The sequence below is a fragment of the Clarias gariepinus genome, chromosome 8 (genome assembly GCF_024256425.1).
Source record: "Clarias gariepinus isolate MV-2021 ecotype Netherlands chromosome 8, CGAR_prim_01v2, whole genome shotgun sequence".
NCBI classification, from domain to species: Eukaryota; Metazoa; Chordata; class Actinopteri; order Siluriformes; family Clariidae; genus Clarias; species Clarias gariepinus.
The window spans coordinates 77,501-104,761 of NC_071107.1; the positions used below are offsets into that span (position 1 = coordinate 77,501).

The 27,261-nt window shown below is 39.6% G+C and overlaps 1 protein-coding gene across 1 annotated transcript in view; it reads left to right on the forward strand.

Moving 5' to 3' along the window:
- Positions 1-22,103, forward strand: part of gstcd (glutathione S-transferase, C-terminal domain containing) — a 91,152-nt gene extending 69,049 nt beyond the window's left edge. Inside the window, exons 7-10 of the mRNA XM_053501432.1 lie at positions 9,715-9,848; positions 12,334-12,364; positions 17,475-17,544; positions 21,035-22,103. Of these exons, the coding sequence (XP_053357407.1) occupies positions 9,715-9,848; positions 12,334-12,364; positions 17,475-17,544; positions 21,035-21,171 (372 nt within the window). The 3' untranslated portion in view covers positions 21,172-22,103. The remainder of the gene's footprint in view (positions 1-9,714; positions 9,849-12,333; positions 12,365-17,474; positions 17,545-21,034) is intronic.
- Positions 22,104-27,261: the final 5,158 nt, after the last annotated feature.

The following is a 27,261-nucleotide window of genomic DNA, read 5'->3' on the forward strand; positions in this document are numbered from 1 at the left end:
CCGTTGACTCCGTGTGATCACGTGACGCTCGGTGTAGTAAACTCCGAGTCGTTCAGTTGTTTCACTGCAGCCAAGAGTCTCATCACTGTACTGCTCTCCTAGTTTTCTGTAAATGTCAATCGCCTTCAAGACTTCATCATGAGTCCTGGTTTGACTCGAATGCCCCTAGTGGCATCAGAACCTGAATATTCTGGTGTTGCAGTGATGTTGTGCTTGAGGAGATCCATTAGCTTTGCCTGGTCGTGTTCTCTCTGGCCCCGTCTCCTTAAACACCACCTCAGGAGCCACAGACACGGACTGTTACTTACCATCTCATCTGCGGTTTGTGGCTCTGAGAACAAGTTGCTGCAGTAGTTTCCTTTTTTTCTGACAATCATACATAAACCTGCACTTCCAGCTCCAGGCTTGTGTAGAGATGTGAGTAAACATATCAGGAGTGATGTACTGAGGAGGAGAAAAGCGCTGGAACTGATGGCTGGTGCAGAGTTAATTTGTCGGGGCTGTAGCTCGGTTCAGCAGCAGTGACTGAAGACCTTTATGGTTACATTTATTCATTTGGCAGATGCTGCTGCGCAAATCCACTTATCAGGAAGCAGAATCTAGTCTAAGCCCCGGGTTTTTAAAGGAACGCTTCAGCATTTTCCAGCGTAATCTCCGTGTACAGCATCTATAGTACCTGCATTTACCTATAGCGATCATTTGACCTGCTTTCTGTACAAAGAAAAAAAACTGATTTATCTACACTGGACGTCTAAGGGCAAGTGATGCTGCTGGTAATTAAGTAATTAGTAGGTTAGTAATTAGTAGGTTAGTAATTAGTAGTATAAGTAATTTCCCACTGCAAAAGCAGTCAAAAGTTTGGAAACATTCCTTTTGTTAAAGGTTAAATGCTTTCGGCAATTATTACAGCGGGGACTCAGTGTGTTGAGGCTCTGAGTTACTGATCAGAAAGTCGGCGGGTCGAGTCCCAGCTCCACCAGACTGCTATTGTTGGGTCCTTGAGCAAGACCCTTAACCATGTCTGCTCCAGGGGGCGCTGTATCATGGCTCACCCTGTGTTCTAACTCCAAACCTGGGATATGTGAAAAAGGGGTTTGACTGTGCAGTTGTGTGTGTGTGTGTGTGTGTGTGTGTGTGTGTGTGTGTGTGTGTGTGTGTGTGTGTGTAAAAGAGGGAAGAAAATGATTCTCTTTTTCATTTTTTTAAAGAAATGGGCCTCCGAGTTTCTGGCGTCATGTAGTTCAAAGGAAACACGTGTTAGTCTTCGACCCTCCCGACTTGAGTGGTAGTAATAACCTTAATGTGGAGCCCCCTAGTGACTGGGAGGAATTGAACACGACTACATTAAGGTGAAAATCTGGGAAAAATCCCAGAAATAAAATAGGAACTGAAGCGCCATGAGAAGATGATATATATATATTCATGCATGTATTATATTATAGTCATAACAGTCTCTATTGTTAATCATGAGCTTCTATTAATGTTCATGTTAAACATCAAAGTGTAATCTCTGTGACACCTGTAGTGCGATTGTCCCTCCCATATTGGATGGTTTGATCTTTATACACGCTGCTGATCCTCTGGGATTTTCATGTGCTTTAGAGAGTGAAAGCATCTGATAAAAACAAACAAAACATATTCAGGTAACATCCAGAAATCCAGTGCTGTTGCGAGAGGTGAGAGGAGACGGCCAGACGGATTTGAGGTGACGGGAAAGCTGCGTTAGCTTAAATAACCTAACCAGTGTACTCTGAGCGTGCATCATCATGCGGGCAGGTGAGACGAGTCTGCTACAACAGTGCCCGCTCTCGTCCCTAACTCTCCATAAACACTTGTTTTTAATGCCATTCTCTCTATTTTTTTAAACCCTGGAGATTATCCAGTTTATCCAGCACTCATTTTACTGCGGCTGAGAGTCTCATCTCCGGACTGCGCTCGAAGTCTTCTGCGATGTAAATCTCTTTTACAAACTCACGTCCTGGTTTGGGTTAAACGTCTACGCCCCACGTGCTATCTGCTGTATCGAATTTAAACCCCCCCCCCCCCATCCCCAACTATGAAAATGTAAATGTTAGTCATTTTTAGACTCATTCAAAAAATTTGAATAAATACGTTCTTAAACAAGCCAATTAGATTTTCCCCCAATTGTGACCTCAGCAGAAGTTTTATTACAGCCGGAGCATTATATCACACACTTCGTTGGAGCTCTGTGTCCCGTGTTAACTTGATAATAAAATAATAATATATGGAACGGGACGCTTAAGCTAACCAGAATGAGATAAAAAAAAAATAAAAAATTATTAATGCTTACTTTGCAGTGACTCTCTACAAATATAAAATGAAATAAAATTCAACATTTAGATTTTCTCGAAATGTTTTTTAAAAGAAAACTGTTTATTGGGGACGTATTAATCACTTCAGTGGAAACTGCAGCGGTGACGGATTGAATTGGTCTGGGATGTGGGTACGTGGGCTCCGATTTCGCATTTAGATTTCGGCGTTCCATTCCTCAGTGAGAATTAACTCCAAAATAAACTCCATAATAAGGTCATACCAAATTGGATTAGATTCCCAAATTGAATTTAGTTTTGATGCCAAAAACAAACTTTTTTTTTTTTTTTTTTTTTTTCTTTTCTCCAGAGTCATTTCTGCATAATTTTTGTTCTGGATTTTGGCTAATTGTTCTGTCGCAGCTTGTGTTCACGCTCTAAATGTAGACGTCTGGCTGACTGGATGAGGTTCTTATCATAACATTGTGTTTCTATCTATGCTGCTTGCAGTGAGAACAACAATAAAAACTATTCTAAGATCCTCATTAAGAGCCACATTGTTCTTTTTTTGGTCAGATCAGATTTGCATGTCATCACCGTTTACATTCGTAGTTACAAGTGATCTGGCTCTAATGTGGACGCACCTGTCCTCTGAAATGGCACGTGTGCATATCGAGGCGTCTTCGCTTACGCTATCTGGGTTAAAACTCTTAGTATTTGTGCGAGCGCTCATTCATGTCAAACAATGGATGCGATTTTGGCCAAAAAAATAAAAAATCTCCTTGGGACTTTGGGAGGATAGGGTAGGGTTATCTGTATTTGTTAAGGTCCAGACGAAAGGGGAAACCTAGACGAGTCTGACCAAGTAACAGATACATACCCGATTTAGGAACACGTACAAAAGTGACTCAGATGGAATTTGTAAAACATCAGTATTTGTGTATTTATACAGCCTTGAAAAAAAAAAACAGATCTGTGTCACAATAGAGTAATAAATTGGAATCGAGTGACTTCAGGTTGGTAATGTGAACCTAGCCTAAACCATGATGCCACCATCACCATGCTTCATCACAGAAATGGGGTTTGGTTGTATTTGTTTTGCATTTTTGCTTTCTTTTTAAATATTTTTTTTCTCCAAAACATGATACTTGATATTTTACAGAATTGAGTTCTCTCTGGACTGATCTGTGATAAACTCCTGACAATATTGAGGTTTGTACAGGTTCCCCAGTTTCACACAATGAGCTCTGTAACCTTGCTCACTGTTCTAGCTCGACTCACACACTTCTCCGACGATCTTGCCTGATCTGATCTTGGTGGTGTCTCGGTTACTTTATTCCCATCAATTTCTAAGAAGGTTTTGCAGATGTTTTATTAAACCTTCTCCTACTTATTTCCCCTATAGCTTTAAGGGCAGTACTTTGGTCGTCATGGCAGCAGGACTGATCTGATCTGATCTGACATTTTAGCTGTGAGACCTTTTTAAAATGAGATATATTCATTATGCAAGAATACAATAGAAAACAAGTGGATTTAAAAATGGCACAGGTGAACCATCGATGCTTATATTGGCCAGGGTAGAAAGACAAAGAAATGTTTTTAACTGCTATAAGGGGGGCGTTCAAGTCAGACCGGGACTTGGGATGGCGTTTCTGCTGAATAAAGATGTACTGAGAGAACTCTCTCCCTTGATGGTGTCCAAGCTCTAGTGAGACACTGGGATAAGTGCATTAGTGTATCAGGGGATTATATAGAGACATAAAGGGAGTGTTCACTCTCAGGACTGTGTTGGTCACCTGAGGTGGTTTAGACTCCGAAGCTTTACAGCAGAATATTAATTATCAGAGCGTTTTTGGTTTAGCAAAGATTTTTATGCACTGGTATTAAAAGTGGAATATTTGGTCTTGATAAAACCCGGTGCTGAAAACAATAATGCAACTGAATGAACCAAAGTTGCATCACTTGTTTACCTGTTTAATTTCTCAACATTCAAATTTATGTCATTTATTATCTTCTCATCTGCGAATAACTGATGCATGGTGATGTATAATCGCTGCTTAATGCAGGCCTCATTGCAAAGCTTTTCTTTCCCTTTGGCACCAACAGAACTTTTAAATTATATTGAATTTATTCAGTTTGAGTGAAAACGTCCAAATAAAATAAACATTTATTAGTTTCCTTGGGGATGCTTATTTTGGGACAACAAATTAAATTAGCCCTTTTTTTTTCCTTTTTAAATACCAAAAAGCATAACAACATTTCCCTGATCTTTTAGCGAGATAGCCTGTCTTTATTAGATTATAATCATTTTATTATTTTATTTTATTTTATTTCGTTTCGCTGAGCATCCTGACTGGGATCCACTTAAGAGATGTATTTAAAAATCAATACAGTGTTGATCTTTTGTTCTCTGTGGTCTGTGTGAAGATCAGATAATTACGTATCGTAAAGCAGCGTGATCGAAGAGTTTCTTTTGTTCTCTTACACGAGCTGCTATTATAAGAGTCGATCTGATGCACGCTGTGCTTTACTTTTCCATTAATAGATGTTTTCTTCAGTCTCCTTTTTTCCTGGATGAATCAGGACTGTAAGAGGCGGCTCACTCCAAAAAAATGGAGCTGTTTAGAACCACGACTAAATATCTTCAAGATATGAAGTGTATTAGCAGGCTGTCAGATGTGAAAAATAATGTATTAAAAGATGCTCAGCTTCAAAGACTTGAGATGAAGTGGTATTGATTCATCGATCACGAGGTCATGTGACTCCAAAATGAGGATGATTTCTGATTTAACCCAAAGGGAGAAGGATCATCGAGTAGAACCATCTATGGACCAGTTTTTGTGACTGTGAGCGGTACAGATCGGGTCCGTATATAAACTGGTAGGTGTTATGTAGCCCTTATGTAAGTGTTATACAGTTTGTAGGATGCTTAGGAAGAGTTTATGCAGGCTGTATATACAGTGTCCTTACAGGAAGGGTCACGTTTGATGCTCAGGATATAAATGTTTGATAGACATATTGATGGTCATATGGTTTTATGTAGGCCTATGAACACTGGATATATGTAAAGTGTTATCCAGGTTTTGGCTGATGATCACCAAGGGCTTATGTAGGCATTATGTAGCCTTTTACTGGATATTTTTTCTTATTTCGTGTCTCATAGTTGAGGTATACCTATGATGAAAATTACAGGCCTCTCTCATCACTCTCAAATGGGAGAACTTGCACAATTGGTGGCTGATTAATTGGTGCCCCACTGTATGTAGCAATACACTTAAGTGTTATATAGATTTAGCCAGACGGACAGAAAGTGTTTATGTATGCGTTGCGTAGCCCTGCTCTTACTGTAGGTAAAGTGTTCTGCAGTTGGTCAGATGGTTACTGTATGTAGTCCTACTGTAAGTCCACTGTTCATTAATGTTTTAAACCTGTGTCAGGGAACTGCAGAATGCTGAGTCAGGGAACGCAACAATAAGGTGATCTGATTGTAATGAGTGTGTGCCCTCATTACGTCGGGTCCTCCTCTGAGATCACTCATTGTTTCTGCAGTGGAGAAGAAAACAGTTAAGGCTTGTTCATCTTTTCACCCTGTAGATCCTCAGTGGCTCGTACTCAGCCTCCTTTAACCGGATTTTAAACCAGTTTGCCGCTAATATGCACAGAGTCCTCGGTTGTCATGCTCTGTTACACTGTCGCCATCGAGGACTCACAACTCCGTGCTCAAACTGCTAACGGACCAATGAGTGCACTTCACTAGTATACACTCCACCCCAAGTGTGTGGAATTATGGTTCGAGTTAGTCCTGGGCTTAAACGTCTGTAGATCCGTGTGTCTGTAAATCTCTCTCTCGGCCTCGGCATTGATTGTTGGCCGAACTCTTCATCATTTCATTTGTCTAGTAAATGTATAAAATATGTGCTTCCCACTTTATGGGATGTACACCACCAGTCAAAAGTTTGTACACCCCTTCTAACTCCATGGTCGTTTTTGATTTTTATTTCTAAAACAATACTGAAGGCGTTTATTATCCAAAACACACAATAATCTCCTCTGAACAGTTGATATTGAGATGTATATCTGCTCCTTCTGCTCTGTAAAGCTTCATAACGGCTCTAATCTGAGCTGCTGGTTGTTAATTGGTGATTTCTGAGGCTGGTGACTCTAAATGAACTTCTCCTCTGCAGCAGAGCTCAGTTTTGGTCTTCATGAGAGACAGTTTCATCATGGAGCTCGATGGGTTTTACTAACACACTCGACTCGATACTGTTCCTGTAGGAACTGATCCAGAACAGCGACCTTCATGTATTAAAATAACAATGGACTGTTTATGGTGTTGTTAATTAATTATCTAATGTATCCTATTAATATATATATAATAAAATATAATTTTTCGTAGTTTTGAACAAAAAAGATCTCAGTATTTTCAACAGTACAACAGTAATGTTCTAAAATGTAGAAAATAAATCCAAACTTGTGTCCAATCTTTTGGTATACAATTCAGATTTCATTGTTTAAGGTTGACTTCATATGATTGCAGCACAAACTTTGTTGTTACTGACTGGACACTTCACAAAAAATAGTCAATTTCACATGAATTTAGCATCCAAACAGCTGGATGTTCTAAACTAAATTTTAAGAAATATTTTAAAATTTATTTCTTTTATAGTTTTTTTTTTAATGTAATTATAAATAAATGTTTATTTTTACGTTATCGCTTTGTTTTGCATGGATACCAGTTCAATCACGCTAACTTTATTAATTAACTTTTAAATCCACACCAGTGTAGATGGTGTTTATGGTCATCGCATCTAACCCTCTGTGCTTGAGGAGTTTCAGTTCCATCTCACACATACAGTAACACTCACTTTGAATAAGTTTATAGAAGTCTTAAAGGTCTCCAAAATTAATTTCCACCTGAAATACACCTCAGTGTCTGTGGCTTTACATTTCCCCGAACACCCCTGTGTGAAGGTGCCTTTTCTTAACCAATCAGAGGACAGGAATGGTTGGGGAAAAAATACATGGACATTAAAAGGCATTTAAAATTGTAAAACATTTAAAGTTTCATATTTGAAGTTTTTCCAGCATGCAGCTCTGATGAACAAACAAGCAGGTAAAAAGGTTTGTTGTAGCAATTAATTTAATGTTTATACTGTAAGTGTTTTTATTTACATTGACAACTGTAATGTTTAACAATATAAACAGGTAAGGACGCAGTTTAGCAGTTTAGCAGCTAATTTACCCGTCTTTAGTGCTTACCAGTCGGACCAGAATCACAGCTGTATATTTAAAATTTTATACCGCTAAAAAGGTTGAAGTTCAGGATAACATCACAAACTAACACACAATGGCATGAATAACTTCACCCCAGTTACCTGGTCAGTTCTCACCGTTCCTCTGAATGACCTTCCCGAGAATGGATTCTTCTACAAGCTGTCATTAACAACAATGGCCTCAAAGTGGGATTAAATACAGCAAACGAGCTTAAAGAACAAGTTTATAAACGTAACATTTAAGTCATCAGGATCTGAAGTTAAGTCCCAGACAGCAGGGAGAGGTTTAAACTCAAGCTTTGGTCTTTTCGCACATCCAGCTCAGTGTAGTGAGAGAGCGGGCCGCTGTTCAATCTTTATTTTATTGTCTTGGTGAAAGATCAGTGAAGTGCAGATATGTCTGGGTTATTATTAGGAGAAGGTACAACAGGAATACAAGATTTTTTATATATATATATATATATCGTCTTTTCAATAATAGTATTTATTTTTAATTACATTTACCATTTTCTAAATTGTTTTATTGGGCTGTGTAAGTACTGATGGATGCTTCTTTGGGTTTCTAAACTGTTGGAATCTGAAAGAAAGTGATTTTAAAGGTTGTTGAAGGATTAAACTCCTCTTAACACTATTTTGGGACGAGCACAAAAATGTAAAGACTTTAACCTCTAGACACCCGAAAGTTTAGATCTGAGGCCATGACATGTTCTCTCTACTTCATTCTCTCTCTCTCTCTCTCTCTCTCTCATATATACAGGTGTGTATAATATATATATATATATATATATATATATATATATTTAGCCTTAATAGATCCTGAAATTAGCTTCTTTCTGCTTAACAACAATGATTAAATAATTTATTTACTGTTCTTAGTTATCAGTGCTAATAAAGAGAAACAGTGTGAAGAAAAGACAATGTAGGTGGTTAAAACACTTATTTTTATCTCAGTTTTCCTGGCACAAAGCGGCAATAAGTAACAGTGGGGGGAAAGTGCATGTATTATTGGATTAATTCTTATTGTAAACATTGGGATCACAATATACAAGTCAAAATATCACAATTGTTATCTCCTCATTTATAATACTTTTACATCTATTAATGATTTTTTTTGACAAATTAACCGTTCTCTCCCCGTCCCAGCCCCGCCCCTGAATCACACCAGGCACACGGCCAATCAGAAGTTGTTGTGCGTTTGTGGTTCGTTCATTATTATGCCACAGACGAGACTTATTTAAGTACTTATTAACTGCCTCTTCTCATATCCTAAGAGGCTCTAAATTATCGCTTGATTAACGACGCTTGCGGTCGGATCGTAACCCAGAGCTGCCTGTAGACGACTCATAAACAAGTCAAGTGCACTTTACTGACATCTTCTCCATAAAGCCTGTATATATTGGAATGAAATATAGTTTCTCCAGGACTGTAAACACAACATAGTAGCAGATAATAAATGAGCAGAAGAGTGCTAACTAGGCAAGACAAAGGGAACAAGCTTTTAATGGATTATATGGTCAGGCTGAAAAAGAGCTGGAGTTTTGAGAATGACACAAATATTAGTTTTCACAAAGTTTGCTGCTAAACTGCTTTTAGATCTTTGTTTCAGTTGTTTCTGTGATGTACTGAAATATAATTACAAGCACTTCATACGTTTCAAAGGCTTTTATCGACAGTCACATGACATTTATGTAAAGAGTCAGTATTTGCAGTGTTGGCGCTTCTTTTTCAGGACCTCTGCAGTTCGACTGGACTCTCAATCAACTTCTGGGCCAAATCCTGACTGATAGCAACCCATTCTTTATAATCACTTCTTGGAGTTTGTCAGAATTTGTTAATTTTCATGGCAAAGAAGGACTTAGCAATTCATCTGATCACTCTTCATAACATTCTGGAGTAGATGCAAAATGCTATTATAAAAACTTAAGCAGCAACTTTTCCAATTTCCAATATTTTTGCAATTCTTAAAACGTTTGGCCACGACTGTACACATGTGTAGGTCACTGAGTCATATGATTTATTTAAAGAAAAATATATCTGCATACTGTGCCTTATCAAAAAAATACAAATAATCAAACGTAAAAAAAAAACTGATTACAGACCATGTGATACACTTTAATTTGTAAATGATGTGTGTGTGTGTGTGTGTGTGTTTGGTGTTTTATGAAAAGCAGGTGGCTCTACACGCATGCGGTGTGGCGACAGACATGGTTCTAGATCGCTGCGTTCAGGCCAAAGCCGGATTCGTGATCAGTCCATGTTGTTATGGCTTCATCCAGAATACGCTCAAGTTCAGCTTCCCTAGGAGGTGAGTGTGTGTGTGTGTGTGTGTGTGTGTGTGTGTGTGTGTGTGTGTGTGTGTGTGTATATACACACTGTTTTCGTTTCCATAGACGTCTTGTCTTTTCCGTCCCTCCAGCGCTGAAGGACGTCAGGCCGTTTAGAGGTAATCCTGTAAATCAGTGTAACAGAGGGGTTTTCTTCAGGGCCCGCTCCGATCGCTATGTGACGAGTTGTTTTGTGGTCATGCCCGAGCTGTTGCCATGACAGCATCGTGTTGATCCGGGTTTCTGGCAGCAGCATTTGTGTAACATGACGACTGACGTGCGTGGTGCCAGATCTGTTATTTTACAGTAAGCCTGTCGGGCAGTCTGTGTGGTTTGGGGTGTTTCCTCTTCACACTAATGCACGGGGCTGAAAAGAGCAACATGTCAAGCGCTTCTGTACTGTTGAGTGACAGCTCCAGGATATCTCCGTCCTGAATGTTAGAGAAGACAAAAGAGGATAAAAAACGATTGCTTATACTGAAAGAGGGCTAACAGAAGATTGATGCATCGATAACTGGCTCGTTAATCCTGCGAGCAAATTTGGCTTGGAATACGCTTAAAACCACGAGGACATACAGTACTGCAGGACAGGGCGGGGACGGGAACCAGAGTATTATGGTCTGGATACATACAGTACAGTTTCTTCTATACAAGGGTCTGGAGAAGCAACTAACATAATTGGATGGTGACAACAAATACCGTTCATCACATGGGTAACCATTAGAGATTAGGTTGTGGCCGGAGGACACACTGATCAGTGACTGATGACCGGGCCCAAGGACGGTAGCTAGGCTTTAGCGTGATGAGACGCCTTTAGCGAAATCATTTATAAAAATGCTGGTAATTTTTATCTGTGACGGTGAGTTTTATCTACTACAGATAATTCTAACAAGTGGTTTTCTTACAGCCGCACGGTGTCCCATCCTGTCTTACTGTGTGTGTCCTTATAAAAGTCCTTACTTTAAGACGTAGCTTCACCAACCAAAAGTTGACAATTCAGCACCATCATTTCAGGTTTTTAAAATGCTTTGAATATTTCTTTTGGCGAGTTCTTAACCCAAATGCAGTAAATTCCTCAGTTGTTTCCTTTTTATTACACAAGCCAATACTTCGGCCATTCTTAAATGCCGACTTATGATAATATATTTTTTTCTTTGGTCTCTCCATCCATCACATCGGGCAATGGGTATTCCCCTACAGGAGACATATATTTCTGATTTCTACGGCAGTTACTTACTTAAGGGGTTAGGTTGCCAGCTCAATGCTCGATTGACATTCACACAGACACACACACACACACTACGGGCAATTTAGGAACCCTCGTAAACCTAATCTGTATGTCTTTGGACTGTGGGAGGAAACCGGAGTACCTGGAGGAAACCCACCAAGCACGGGGAGAACATGCAAACTCCATGCACACACACACCCCAAGGCCCGGATCGAACCCCGACCCTGGAGGTCCAAGGCTACAGTGCAGACCTCTTAGCCACCATGCCACCCATGATAATAATAATAATAATAATAATAATACAGTATTCTTTTTATTGAGTTATCAATTGTTCTTTTACTCTGACCTGGAGTGGAAGCTATTTTGTACTTCCCCCTTTTGCACTGCTCCAAAGAACCCTTACGGATATCCCTAAAGAGACGAACCAAGGCTTAGGGTTTTTCTCTAGAGTGTTTAATGTTTATCATGACTTCTGTGTGAAGTACTGCAGATTAAATGTATTTGTCTTAGATGTTAAATGAGTGGGAGTGAACGATCAACACGGGGCAATTGAGGGTTAAAGGTGAAGCGGTTTGGATCACTGGGAGCTCGGGAGCAGCATGTGTAGATCCAAACCCACACGAATGCCTCAAGATCTTCGCAGGGTTGGCCTCTGTCTACTGAAGCTGGCACAATCTCCAGGTTCCTCAGGATGGGTAGAGAAAAGAAAAACAGGTGGAATAAAAGAATTAGCGTAAATGCCGTTCAGGATATTAGCAGCACTACAGTAGATAGGAGTGTGAATTTAGATGTAGTGCAGTACGAGGTTGTGTGATGAATCATGTGTATGCCAGATTAAAGAGGTGTGTCTTGATTCTCTTTTTAAACTGGTAGACTGTGTCTGAGTCCCGAACACTGTCTGGAAGGCTGTTCCAAAGCTTAGGAGCTAAATATGAGAACACTCTGCTCCCTTTTGTAGATTTAGATATTCTGGGAACTACCAGAAGTCCAGAGTTTTGCGATCTTAATATATATTTATATCAAGTAAATTCGCTAAATTGGCTTAAATTCAGTTTTGGGTTGGTTGATAAAACATAGTTTATAATTTTGGACTAGCACCAGGATTTAATTTAGAAATCCTAAAAGTCGATGTCAGCTGCAGTTCAGTACTCGTCTTTCACTTTTTCTTTTTAAACATTTTAATTCACACCTCAGTTTTTAGACGTGTCACTAATCCTCTTTTCCTCCCCTCTTCACAGTAAAAGATTTGCAGACACGTTGACGTATAAGGTAAGTGTGAAGGTGTTAGACATTCCTCTCACTGCCTGCTCCTTCACACACACACACACACACACACACACACACACACACACACACACACCCCAGACTTATTATTCCGCATGTAAAAGTCAGAATCTTATTTCAGAGTGAATAAGACACTCCAATCCCTACACATGGTACCAGATCTGTGCTGGATAAACTGAGTGTCTTGCGAGATTAGTGTCCTCATGCTGTGGGTTTAGAACAGCTCATTGCAGCTTCAATAAACTCTTTTATAGCTACCAGTTTATTAGTCTTGTTTATGGATTCCATTTTGTTTGCGGTAGACGACTGTTCAAACAGCGCAGCTGCATTCCTCACACTGTGGGTTTTTCCTGGAGTGTTCCTCTGCCACATCAAGTGGTTGTAATTTTTTCCACTTTTCTTTCTTAAACTGGGCTTAGGAGTGATGGATTGAACATAATCAGAAGGATCTAGTGTGATTGCTTCAGCTCTGCCATCGTACAATGTCCCAAGAGAGACAGATAAGTTACCTTTGAAAATAAATGTCGAGCTAAAATGGTGGTTTTAACACTGATCTTCCTCTACTTCCTTTCCTGGTTAATGACCGTTAGGTCTGACCCTGATCTTGAAGATCTACCACCATGGACAGGTTAGGTAGGTGGACCCATTCGTTTAGAGATATGCCACCCTGCAGAGTTTAGATGTGTTGGGTCACCTGTTCGAATACTTTATGACCATACATTGGACAGTTCCTACCTTGAACTTGTACACTTTGTAGGTTTTATGTCTTACCTTTCTCCTGGTTATGCATCATGCCACTGAGTTTCAGTAAAGTCTATTTTTTTGGAGAGCAACAAGGTCTGGCACTTAATTAAGTGCTTACTTTTACAGATTTAGAACCATGATACATTTAGACCCTGCCCTGTTTATGGAGATGTATGTACTGTATATCACCCTGTGGTACTTCATTTTCTTCAAAATTGTATTGAAGTGGTTACAACCAGCCCAGGGCTTAAAGATCTCACGGAATTTAGGTTCATCCCATTTTTACCACCTGGGTCCACCCATAATTATTTACAGCTACCACCCTGCAGGGTTTAGGTTCTACACTCCTTTTAGACAAATAAAACTCCAAAACAACCAGCATAACATTATTCTTACCTTGCTTTTAAACATTTAATACAGCGGAACGTCGGCATACAGATTAAAGGAGAGTTCTTAAGGTGAAATTTTGTATTGTGAAACACATTTTCCCATAGAAAATAATGTAAATGCAGATAATCTGTTCTAGGCACCCAAAAATATTACCAATATTAATTAAGTAATATAACACTATAATCATATTTTTGCATATAAAACAATTAAAATACTTATAAAAAACAAATAAAAAACATGTAAAATATGAAATAAATAGATATTAAACCTCACTTAACCTTAATTTATGATTTCTCTGGGCACCGGTTGCTTTAAAAACCAAACTGAAAGCGGCTCCCTTTTCTTCTTGATAACATTCTTGAGACCCATAGTGCCGTGTTATTTTTATTTTTATTTTTTTCGCTTGGATTTCCATTGATGCAAACAAATTTTGATCGGCTACCGGATGTACTCGGGGCTTAGCATTTGGTTTGGCTCGGTTTGGATGCTAATATGACAAAAAATGCTTTGTATGCAGAGGCAATTTTTTGGCAAAATTTCAGTTTTATTCAAATCCTGAAAACTTCTACTGTTTTCCTCGCCAATATTTACTCACCAGCGGTTTAGATTGTATCTTCCTCCAGGGGATAAGTTTAGGTCCAACCTGTTTTTCGGGAAAAAAAATGCTAGTCAAACTCTGTTTCTTTTACTTCTTTCTACTGTATATATCAGACTCATAACTGTAGTGTACATCACGTATGATGAGTAGTGCAGATAACAGTAATGTACACTAGGGTGTCCATATATCTACTGTTCATTTTATATCATCTCAAACCTGCATCCTTGATGTCATAGGTTTTAGTTTCAGCCTGACTGCTGGATATCTGGCATTCCTAAGAGTCAAGTTTCATAAAAATCTTTTCTCTGCTTTATTTTTTTATTTCTTTTTTTACTCTTTTTTTTTTTTTTTTGAAGGTCTGGATTGTTACACTATATAGATGCGAATCTTAATATAGAGGGTTTTTTTTTCTTTTTTCATTTTTTAATAATAACTGCAGTATGTTCGAGAGCTGTACTTTGTACAGTGTAAAATAAATTTTGAGCAATTCCACACTCAGAGCTTCTGGAGCCGTTTGAATCTTAAGGAAAAGGAAATGTCCAGCGTTTCTTATGGCTATGGACACCATCAGGACCTAAGATTAGCAGTAGCTCAGCTTGACTAGGCAATTACACTCCGTGTTCTAGAATTCCCAACAATGCGTACGAACTAAATGAATTCTCAAGTCCCGGAGATCTTGGGGTGAATGATTATAATATTTGATTTCACTTCATCGGGGCACTAAAGGCTTTTTCATTATGTCAAACTTAAAAGCCTTTACTCTCCACTCAAAGTGAAATTAGGATCGAATTTGTCTGCAGTGCATCGATGGAACACAATGTTCTGCTGCCCACTCTCGGCTCATTATGATGTTAAAAGCAGTTGTGAGGAGTGGCGTATTAATGTAATGTGAAGCACATGGTATTCAGTGTTACACTGGCCTGCGAGTTGGATTGACTGTAATTTGGCTGCATGTTCATTCCTGGCCACTAGGAATGAAGGATAACTACTAACACCACCCCACATCATTTTTCACCAAATAGTCTTCCAGTTACCTCCTTAACAAACCCACGGCCGTTTAACCATTCCTTATTACTATGAATAGCATTTCTTTAGTTTTACTTTAATGTCAGAATACTCAGAAGTTTTATATAAAACATTATACATAGTACAAGTACGTGAGGCCTCAGTCTCATGACTGACTTCAAATATTTCCACCACATCTAAAACTAACAGGTGTATAAAAGCCTGCAACCTCAATAAATCAATCAATGAGTGAGTCTCATCAAAGACTTCATTTACTTGATGCATAGCACTGACATACAGTAAGATGAAACGAATCAGTTTGTGAAATTTCTGCCCCGCTTAGCTACAACCGCAAGTACTATCATGAAGTGGAAACATCTCGACAGTAGCAACAGCAGTCCAGACACAAAGCGATAAAACAGCAGGTCAATCAAACTCACAGAGCGGAGCCGGCGAAGATTGCCTCTTCTTAGTTTCTTCACTCGCTTTAGACTTCCAAATAACCTCTGGAATCAATACCAGTGCCAACTGTTAATTGGGAGTTCCATGACGTACGTTTCCATGGCTGAGCAGCTGCACATAAAGCCTGGCCAGGGTGGTGTAAAGAATGCTGCCCCTGGAATTGAAAGCAGTGAAAAGCATGTTCTCTAGAGCGATGAATCGTGCTTCACTATCCAGCAGTTTCTGGCAGGTGCCATGGGAACACTACCTACCAGAATGCATAGTGCCGACAGTTTGGTGGAAGTAGGATGGTGTTCTAGAGGGATTCTTTAGGGTTTGGGATCAGTTTCTTAGTTCCAAGGAAGAGTAACAGTCTTGCTGTAGTATACCAAGATATTTTACACAGTTGCAGGCTTTGGGTTTGGGGAACGCCCTTTTCCTGCTGACAGCGACAATGCCAATTCCCTTGTGCACAAATGACAAATCATGCTTTGATGAACTTGCTGTGAAGAAACCCCAGAGACCAAATGGGACAAAATGGCATCCAGGATTTCCCTCTCGATTTAAAGGTGCAGAGACAACACTTTCATTTCACATGTGAGATTAATTTCCTTAGGCGCAGTTATGGTTTTTGGCCACATGATTTAATCAAGTGGATTGGTATGCATTATATTCTGTATTTGTGTCAAAGACGTATAAGACTCACTTTGTCGGACTTAAGAACAAATCCGACTTATGAACGTGCTCCCGGAACAGAACTTGTTTGTAAATCGGGGACTACCTGTACAACAGTAACTATTTACTATCTTTTATTTTTCAAAACCATCTGGATCCGGTTTGACATGGATTCAAAAAGACGTCTGCGATGTTTCTGGTGTCCCTTGCTCAGTCCATGTTTGCTTGAACGCTTCCTGGAGATCATGTACAGAAATTTGCCACAGAAGTGCACATTTCACTTATAAACTCCTTTAGCCTTTTGTTTTTTTCAGAGGTAATCCCTCCCTTCCCCAGCTTCAGAAAGTAAAAGTCCTGCCACATATTTATTCCATCCATTAACTAAATCAGTTGACTGTAATTAGCACAACTCTTCAGCCAGAACTAATTAGTGACATCACCTGCTTTAGTGCACAGGAAGAACTTAAATACATGGCATGTGTTGTTTTATTACTTTTAACCACCATTAGTTACTTGTATTTATGTGTAATAGTTACTGTTTGGGTAGAAGATGCCTTTTTTTTTTTGTTTTGTCGTTAAAATCAGAATAAACAGAATAAACTTCAAAACTTGGCAGCACTTTTGACAGAATGTGCATCATTAAGAGTAGCATTTTTAGATTATTGGAATACATCCCAAAAAAAAAAAAAATCCAATGTTGAAGAATAAAGTACAGAAACATGTCAAAGCAGGAACCGTTTTAATTCTGGCTCAACTTCTCCAAGCCACAGGAAAAGACTTGGATAACTTAAACTGGTAATTATAAAGTCTAGTAAGACTTAAACCCCAGTAAAATGGGCAATAACATAACAGATTCATCTGTTAAGGAATCTGCAGCTGTACCCCTGTGGGGAACAGAACACATGCGCTTTAACTAGAGAAGCGGTCCTGTTCTTACCTACATCATGAATAAAATGTGATGTAATGGCCATTTAGGGTTTTTTTCCTTTACACGTGTTTACAGTATAGCTGCTGTAATGTTCCTTAAAATGATGTCCAACTAAAAGATAAAAGTGTTTTTCCACTTTACATTTTAATTAGTGTTACTTTACTCCTTAATTTAATTTCAAGAAAAAGTTTTGATTTGAGTGACCAAACTCACTACCACTAGCTCTTTCTGTTCAGAGAAAGAAATGGGGTCATGTGATCCATAGGTGTGTCTTTTTGATTGAAGAGGTATGTGACAGGTTTTGTTTTGTCCAGGAGCACATGATCCTCTGCAGGTTCGCGGACCAGACGGCTGTCCAGCTTCCCACTGAGCGCCGCCTAATCGGTGAGTTTCTCTGAGACACGCTTATACTGCGGGTCAAGAGTTTCAGTTATTGTTCACGACAAACATCATTTCACAACTTGACACAAACACAACCATGAACTTTTAAGTTCATACAAATTGGTGGGTTACTTTTATACCTTTTTTATTTGGAAGAGAGAATTAAGAGGAGAGTGACCAGACTGATTCAAGCTGACAGGACACTAAAATCCACTTTTTACAATCGTGATGAGCAGAAAAGCACCTCAGCATGGAGAAGCATGGAGAACCTGTAAGGTGGATGGACAGAAGTCTACATTGGGTGCCCCTCATGTCGGGTTAATAGAAACATTTTAGAAACCCCCCCAAAAAAATAACAAGAAGTGATGTATTTCCCACCCATAGTGAAATATCTCTGATCATAATCCCTGACATGACACTTGAATCAGTGTGTAGATTTAGTCTTTAACCTTCTGCTCTACAGAACTACCTGCTTATGCACATTTCAAACAAACACGATCACGTCTCATCACATTCAGTGGTTTTCTGAAAACGCAGAGTTTCAATCCAATATAAACGCAGAGTTTGTGAATATTGTTGACGCGCAGATGAAGCCAGCAGCACTTAGTCTCCCACTGTGATGGCTCTCCATCACACCGCGCCGCCGCCTCATTGCACTGAAGAGCTCTCGTTCAGATTGGATGATCCGTCACTCCTGCCTCCGATGCTCATCCTTTGCAGCAGCCAGAGTGATGCACTGTCCTCTCCTTTACACACACACACGCACACACACACACACACACAGAGTGTACATACAAATAAAGTCTTCTTTGGTGCCTGTTTCATTTTTATTACAGCATGAAGCTGATCCGCTCTAACATCTCTGTAACTCCTGATGTAACACAGTATTATGTTAGACGGAGTGGGATGGTTAGAGCTGCGATGTACAGCATATGAAGACGTGCTGACGTACAGTTTAGCCATAACTGAATTAAACTCGTCAACAATCAGCTCAAGACTACACAACATGAAACGTAGAAAGTAATTGCATCGGTATTACACATAACATATTGATTATATAAAAAATGCAACGATAGGAACATCAAAATGATAAATAATCATATAAAAATTACTCAACTATCTTATTATAATAATGTTATTATAGTCATTATAATCATGTAACTTAAATCTAATCGATTTATAACAATGTTCACAACTAAACCTAAGGGGCTGCGACTTACACAGTGCTAGTATCGTCTTATTGGTTTGTTTTTGTTGTTGCTTGTTGTTTGTTTATTCATTTATTTGATCTTTTTTTTTAAAAAAAAAACACAAAAAAAGGCTTGTCATGTTGTAGCATCCGTCTAGTTTGTCTTGAGCAACACTCGTTCATTAGACGCATGAGAGTGTGTGAGCTGGAGTCTCGTCCGTGCCGCACGCCGTCTCGTCCTGTGATGGAGGCAGCTGTTTGGAGTAATTCCAGAAAGAGACTCAAATTAGGTCTAAATTAGACCACAACTGTTTTTGTCAGATGCTGAAAAGTAGAACTGCTCCAGATAAAACTTAGAAGAGTAATAACACGCATCGCAATATAGGCTGGATGAAAAGAAGGGAAAAGTGATGAAGCCGAGGAGAACAGTGTGACAAACATGATTAACTGTAGGTGCGTACGAGGCACTCGGCATCTCCCTTCAGACAGAACAAATACGTTCTCACTCGGGTTTTGTCTTCTAGCTTTGAACATAATCCACTTTTATACTTCCAGGACTTTTATATTACTGCATCCCGCAATCTGTGAAGGTGCACTTATGCATCAGACGATGCTTTCAGAGCATCATGAATACAGTAGGTGGAACTGAGCAGAAGAACCTTCTGTGGCTGGTTATTTGTTGGTAGAAACAGGTAGCCTTTAGCGCACGTCTCGAGCCCTTTTCGTGTGTGTGTGTGTGTCACAGAGGGTACGCTGTTGGTCCATAAACCTGTTCCACTGCAGGTTTAATAGAGACTCGTGGAGACGAACCTTACATCCGGTTAATTTCTAAATGTATTTTTTAAATGTTTTTAAATTAAACGAGAGAATTTTAAAAGCTTCAGATCAGGCTTTCATCAGATAAACTGATCCGGTAAAACACGGCAACAGTTAAAGAGCCTTTTTATTATTATTTTTTCCTTTCTTATTTGAGCAAACAGTATGAGATTCTTGTTTTTGTCTGAGCCAAACATTCCTTAAGCCCTAAAGGTTCAGCCACATTGTGCCTTGAGATTCTTTTCTGCTCACTACAGTTGCAGAGAGTCATTATTTACGCTCCTATAGACCTCCTGTCAGCTCAGAGCCGTCTGGCTATTTTTCCTTGTCCTCTCTTATCAAAAAGGCATTTTCACCCACAGAAGTGCCGCCACTGGGTGTTTGCTCTTTCCCACACCCTGTAGTGTAAACTCTGGGGAATGTTGTGTGTGATAATGCTAATCTTTCGAACAAGCGCGTGTACGTGTGTTCTACGTAAACGTAGCTGTACTGTGTTAGTGATTTCCTGCTCGTGGAAAGTTCAAATGCTTATTGGATATAATTTGTACAAACTGATGAAAAAAATTATATAAATTTATATAAACTAGGATTTGGTATCCACTGATGCGGACACCTCTTCAGATAGCGACAGAAAAGGACGTATTTGATACAAGCATTTCCTGTCCGAAAAAAGTCACCATTTCAGAATAGAGAAATTATTAAGAAAACAACTAATGAGATTTGATGTTATTGCAAAAAATATAAAGATTAAAGACTTTGGAGTGATGGAGAAAGGTCATGTGACCTGATGAGACCTGACTGAGTCCCTATTCCAGAGTGATGGGCGTGTCAGGGTGAGAAGGGAAGGACATGAAGCGATGCTCCCATCATGCATAGTGTCCACTGTACAAGCCTCTGGAGACAGTGTTATGATCTGGGGTTGATCAGTTACTCAGGTCTAGATTCAGTAACGTTATGGGGCAATAAAATGAAGTCAGCTGACCACCTGAATGTACTGAACCACCAGGTCATCACATCTACAGTTAGGAGATTCTCTTCCCATATTCCAGGACTCTGGAAGCGTGAGGAATCATCTATAAACTGGCCACCACATTGTGTGTGTAATTAAAGCTCAATGCAATTGAATGAAACGGATATGAGAGTGTGATTTTATTATTTATTTATTTGTTAGTTTGTTTGTTTTTGAACCGGCAGTGTATAAGAAGAATTATCATCATCATCATCATAATCATAATAATAAATGTTAAATAATATTCCTATTAAAAAAGAATGCTTTCAAAAGTAAAGAGAAGTAAATATTTAATAATAATATACATAGGAAATTATTTAGACACCTGATATGAATTATCCTGTTTATACTGTTTGCAAGATTGTTTATTATATGAATGTATTTATTAAATCAGAGAGCTGAGTAATCACTCGTAAGGCTCATATGCTGGTGATGTGTTTAGACTGCGCTGTCATGACCGCTCTCTTTCCCGTGTCCAGGGAAACGCTGCATGGGTTTGGTCGACTTGGACCGCAGTTGGGCTGCTGAGACTCACGGTTACTCGGTGAAGGTGATGACCATGGACCCCGAGAGCTGCTCCCCCAAGAACAACATGCTAGTCGGGGTTCCAGCCTAGCATCTCCATTCAACGAACACGGGGTGTAGACTGGAGCCTTGAGGAACACCTCAGGATTAGATCTTTCAGAAACAAGTGATAGCTCTGTAGATGTCTATAGAATATGAGGCTTCATAGTGAAATTTTAGAAATAAAATGATTTATTTTTGTTTGTTTTTTTAAATGATGCAGGAATAGATTTTTTCTCAGAAGGCTAATCAATATGCATGGACACGTTTATTGTGTTTTTAATTTCATAACCGCAATTTAACTGCATTAAATGTTGAGTGGAATCCAGCTGTGCTGTTATAAGGAAATAATCAGTGACTAAGTGCTGTGATGCTTATGTCATTATTTTCCACTGCATGAAAAGAGGTGTATCTGTACTAGGAAACTCCCGTATACACCACTGATTTTCGGAAGTACCACTGAGCGTATACATCAAATTTCACCAAGCTACGATACATCCGGATACCAGTTCGGATGCATCTTGCTGAGGAATCCTTCCATGGTACAGCCTTTGGTTGCCATGGAAAATAATCCATTTAAGGATTTTGTCAGGCGATATTTACACCTCAAGCCCCATTTGCATTTAACACCTTTGGACAACTCTGCTCTTCCCTATTGTTTTTTTTTTTAATCTCAACAATGATTGGTTGTTTAAAAAAAATTAAATAAATAAACACTTCCAAATCCCTAACATTTATTGGGACATTACCCAGCCACTACTTTTTATTCAGCCCAACCCAAGCCCTCATAACTTAGTGACTTGATTGTTTTTTGGGCAGGTCTGTAGATAGACCCTAGGGTTTATCATCACTGCCTGATCATGAAGTAAACTTATTCTGTGTAGAAAGAGAGTCGTGTCATTGATTACATTTATAATGCTTATGTTAAACCCCATACATCGCATGTAAAGAAACAACATTCTTACCCAGTTTGTGGATCGTATTTATGTGGGTTGTTTTCTGAACTATGGAGGCTTCCTGTATCGTTGGATTAAAACCGGTTTAAGGCCTTGTTCACACGGGCGTTAAGTTTTTTGGATAAACGAACGTGCTCTGAACGTCCTAGACGTTTACGTTGCGTTTTGTGGTGGCGCTTAATTGACTTCTACACCGGCGTTCGTTTGTCTCTGTCTAATGTCAGCCTGCAGCCCCAACTGTAGTTTGTGTGTTAACCTGTGGGGGCAGTGTGTCGGGAACTGGATATGAAAGCCCGCCGCTACCGGGTTCACTCTCTGACTGCACAACGTCGGATTAAAGGAAGGTTTTTTTGTGGTTTAAAAAACATGCGAAAATTTCCGCGTAAGTTTTTTAACAATTATTTTATTTTATTTTGCCCTTTTCCGCATTTCCCTATGTATAGCATGTAGGATCATGGGATATATCCGGTCCTCCGAAGCGTAAAATGAACGCGCAGAAAACGAACTAGAAGCGGTTTCCTTGCGTTTGTTGGGTTTTGAACGCCAAGAAAAACCTGCATGCAACGTTTTTTTAATGCCGTATAAACGCGCAGCCGGACAAACGCACGTCACCAAAGCCTGTGTGAACACTCTCATTGACTCCTATGTGTAGAAAACACTCTGCGCTTGATCCGCGCTCACCGGACGCTACGAACGAAAAAAAAAAACGCTCGATTTTAACGCCCGTGTGAACAAGGCCTAATACATACATTTTTAAACAACGTCCTATAATTCGGATGTGACAAACTGTTAAATAATCTGAGCACCTACAACAATGCAAGTAACAAAAAGTAGTTGTGTAGCCAAGTGCTAAGGCTAACTTGCCAAGGTATAATTTACTACTATATTGTCAGCTGACATAAAGCTCAACTTAGCGCAATGCCCACGTTATGCGTCCTTTTAACACGTGGCTTAAGTCTTCCTGCGGTCTTCTCTCATCAAACTTGCGCTCAAATGCATCAAGACGCTGGATAACCTCTTTGAGAAGAGCAGTGTGTGCAGCTTGCTTCTCCTTCAAATGCTAGTCTTTAACATCCAAAAGGCCTTTACTATCACAGCCATCACCTCTCACTGCTAGCTGTGAGGATTCCTAGAAAGTTTCCCAGATTCCTGTATGCATCCACGTACATGAGGTATCTGGTTGTTTCACAAAATTTCCTTTTGCATGCTACCTTTCCAAGCCCTCTGCCTCATGCATCTGGCAAACGTAAAGTTTAGCAGGGATTTCCCATACCCATACCCGGATACAGCTCTGTTCATGCAGTGTTCCCTCTTCCAGCCACGTGTTACATTCCCTTCATACGACAGAAATTACGTGGTTTTTAATTTTTTATTCGGAAATGATTGAATCTACTTGTAACTATTTAAATAAACAGGTAAAGGGGACATATTATTGGGAAAAAATCCCCTTTTAGACATTTAGATTGGTCTGTGTCCTGGGCTTAAGTAAGCCATTTTGACCCCATCCCCAATGTCAGGGGAACCGTCCACCAGCTTGTTGTGAAACTAAGGGTGGGGTATTTCATCTGGGACATCAGCAGAGACACTTGGGGAAACTCTGACACCTGTTTTACGTTGTTAAAGAAAAATAAACTATCGGACATCTGCAAATCAAGTTCTTTACATTTAGGCTCTAATCCAGTGCAACTTACAAAACTGCTAAAGTTTCCGTCATTGGAAGGATTCTACCACCGGGTTACTAGGTCACTAACCAAATACCAATCAAACACTGTTGAGTGGGGTCTTTTTCTGTTGGACGGGTGGGTGAGATTAACCCAAGTACTGAAGAAATAGAGGTGTTTTGAAAATTCTGGTCCCATTGAGAAACTGTAGGACCAGACGAGCAGTGCTGAGGGATCGGAGGGAGCCTGGTGCGGTGCTTGGAGTGATTAGAGCTGAGAGGTGTGTGGTTGCTGGGATGTTTTTAGCTTTGTAGACAATTTATAAGTGATGTAATCTATTGTTCCTTCACCCACCTCTGTTTTAATCTTTTGAAGTTAATAAGGATTTCAAGTTCTTGACATGAAGACTCTACCATGGTGGAAAAATGACAAACATTACAAACAGAATCCTTTTATAAATGTTATAACCACAAGTTAAGTTCTCACTGGGACTTGTGAAAAAAGGCATAAAACTGAAGACGTCAAGCTCGGTACGGTGATGAGTCTCCGTCTCCGTTGTAAAGAAGGCTGTATGTCCGTGGATGATGATCCCGGTCGAGGTGTCTCAGAGCTCACTGCAGTCGTTCACGTGAACATTCAGCGAGTGGAACGCCTGGTCCTTGGCTGGGAGTTATCGACTCGTCCCCCATACAGTCCTGACCTCTCCCCAAGACAATTCCACATGTTTGGGACATAAAACGAGTTCCTGGGAGGCCGGCGTGTCAGATGTGAAGTGAAGCAGACAGTCCAATCATGGCTCCAGCGTACTGAGAGAACTTTCTACCTTGATGGTGTCCAAGCACTAGTGAAACACTGGGATGAGTGCATTAGTGTATCAGGGGATCAGTATGTAGGCAGCTGTAGTATTAGTATGTCCTGTGCGGTCCTCGGGCCCCTGATTTGCTAAATGTCTCCTGAAGCCCAAACTCCCCCGACACTGAACGAGTCGGCTCAATCACGTTAATAAATTAGGAATTGCTTCACGCGCTGTTTGCAAACGAGGCTTTATTGGATCGTGTAAAACCATCGAGCGTATTTCTCATTATAAAAAGAACAAAAGACGCCGTCTCCGAAGATCCGGTCCCGTCCCACTTATTACTGATGTAAAATTATTCATTATAATCTGCTGCTCCTCCTCGCAGGAAGACTGCATTTTTAATCCGTTCTTTTCAAAAGTGGCCCTTTGGGGACGACTACAGGAAGCTATTAATGATGATGCACATGGTTGGAAGTGTTTCAGGAGCGTCTCTCCGGTGCGTCTCCGGTGCGTCCGCTCTCCTGAATGTTCGATCAGTTCGTAGATTATGTACTGTAAAGGTCATCTCATTATATTGGACTAGAGCGAGATATGCCACGCAGTACACTCTGCTCTTCCTCTGTTCTTTCTCTGTGTGTGTTTATTGACCCTTCTTCTGACGGTCGGCTTGTTATTTCGCTCGTGCACACACACACACACACACACACTCCTGCATTTCCTTAGACCATAACAGCCATAGTGTCACATTAGATATAGAGCAGAGAAATTGCTCCTGCAGTGTGAGGAAGTGGCTGCGTCTCTGTGTATGATACACACACACACACACACCAGACTGGCAAAGCTCATCTGAATTCTGCTGGTGATGTCTGTCTCCCTCCGGGATTGAATAGCTGGAGACGCTGGAGGGTTTTTTTCAAGGAGGAGGCGTGTGGGGAAACCTGCAGCGTGCGGAGAGACACTTCCTGCCGTTGAGAGGAAATGGACTTTTAGTCTCCCTCACTTATAAGACTGAATGCAGGTGTGAATTACACAAAGTCAATAGTTTATTAGGTCCATGATTTGTATAATTCAGACGTTGTTTCTCATGCAGATGAGACCTATTGAGTTCCGTACTGTTCATCATGTCTTCCCGCCGTCATTATCTCTCATTATAGGGAAAATAAAAGGAAGTGCCTGGAGTGAGCCATCTCATTTAACACGCGGTGTCTGAAAGGCTTAAAGTGCGGAGTGACCTTATAGGTTTATTAATGTCTCCATGACCTTTAATACCTTATGTCATTTCAATTTGGTTTAAATTACATGGGTATGGGTTAAATTAATTTTCCATATCCAGCTGCAGCTCCGATACTGCAGATGCTCGATTGTATTTTCTTTTGCTTCAGTGACTTTTAGCCCCCAGGTCCCTCTACATCGCATTTACTTTTTGCTGGTATTTTTCTATAAATCAGAAACCTTTAGCATGATCTTTCTTTTTCAATGAAGTGATGTTGCATTGTTTGTTTTTGTAAATTGTTAAAAAATAAAAAACTTTCTCTAGTGCCCCCCCCCCCCCCAGTAGTAAATTTATTGCATTATTCTACAATATGCAAAATGGCAAGTGACTTTAATATTTAATTATCATAATAAAGCCCCAAATTTTTTATTCATAATAAAATCAAAAATACATACATGCATAAATAAATTTGTACATTAAAGCAGGAAATATATTGCGAATGTGAAAACATCACCTGTGGTCATGACCGAAAGGATAAAACTCGATACAAGTGGCCGAATTGGAGAGCTGAGTTAAATTTCCTTTCTCACTGCCAGACTTAAGCCCAATCCCAATTCTATTTTCTACCCCTTCCCCTTGTCCCTTGAAACGAAGTGGAAAGGGGAAGGGTTAAAATATTTCCCCTAAGAAATGGGACACCACTACAACACTGTTATTCTGTTATTCTGTAATACTGTAATTTCACTTCATTGGCTGCCAGTTAAATATAGAATTGACTACAAAATCCTAATGTTTGTTTTTAAATCTTTACATAGTCTGGCCCCACAGTACTTAACTGATTTGTTACAGCCTTACATTCCACCAAGATCACTCAGATCTACTAATTTTAATTTGTTGCAAGTGCCTAGGACAAGACTAAAAACCAGAGGTGACCGTGCCTTTTCTGTTGTTGGTCCAAAGTTATGGAACGATCTCCCATTTCACATCAGAACTGCTCCAACCTTGTCTGTTTTTAAGTCCACTCTTAAAACTTATCTATTTTCCTTGGCGTTCAACATCTCTTGAACTATTGTTCTGTGTTTTTGGCCTTAGGAACTTCGCCTGTGTTTACAGCTTGTGTGATATCATGTTTTATAATTTGTGTCTGTCTTACTGTGTATTTATTAATAGTGTTGTAAAGCACTTTGGTCAACCTCGGTTGTTTTTTAAATTGTGCTCTATAAATAAAAATTGTAATTGTAATTGTTATACGTCATCATACGTATCCGTTCATTTACATGTACACATACAGTATGGCCGTAAGCAAAACAAACAATGCGTTATCAAAAGTTCGGCAAACTGCCGTGCTACTGAACTTTCATATTTGTTTGTAGCAGTAAAGTGTATATGACATAAAAATATATTTTTGTAATATTGCGCAATCGGTGCTATCCGCTAGCAAACTTTAGCGTTTTTTTTGCAAACGTTTTTTTACAAAACATCACCATAAACACAAACACAAGACTAAAATTAATAT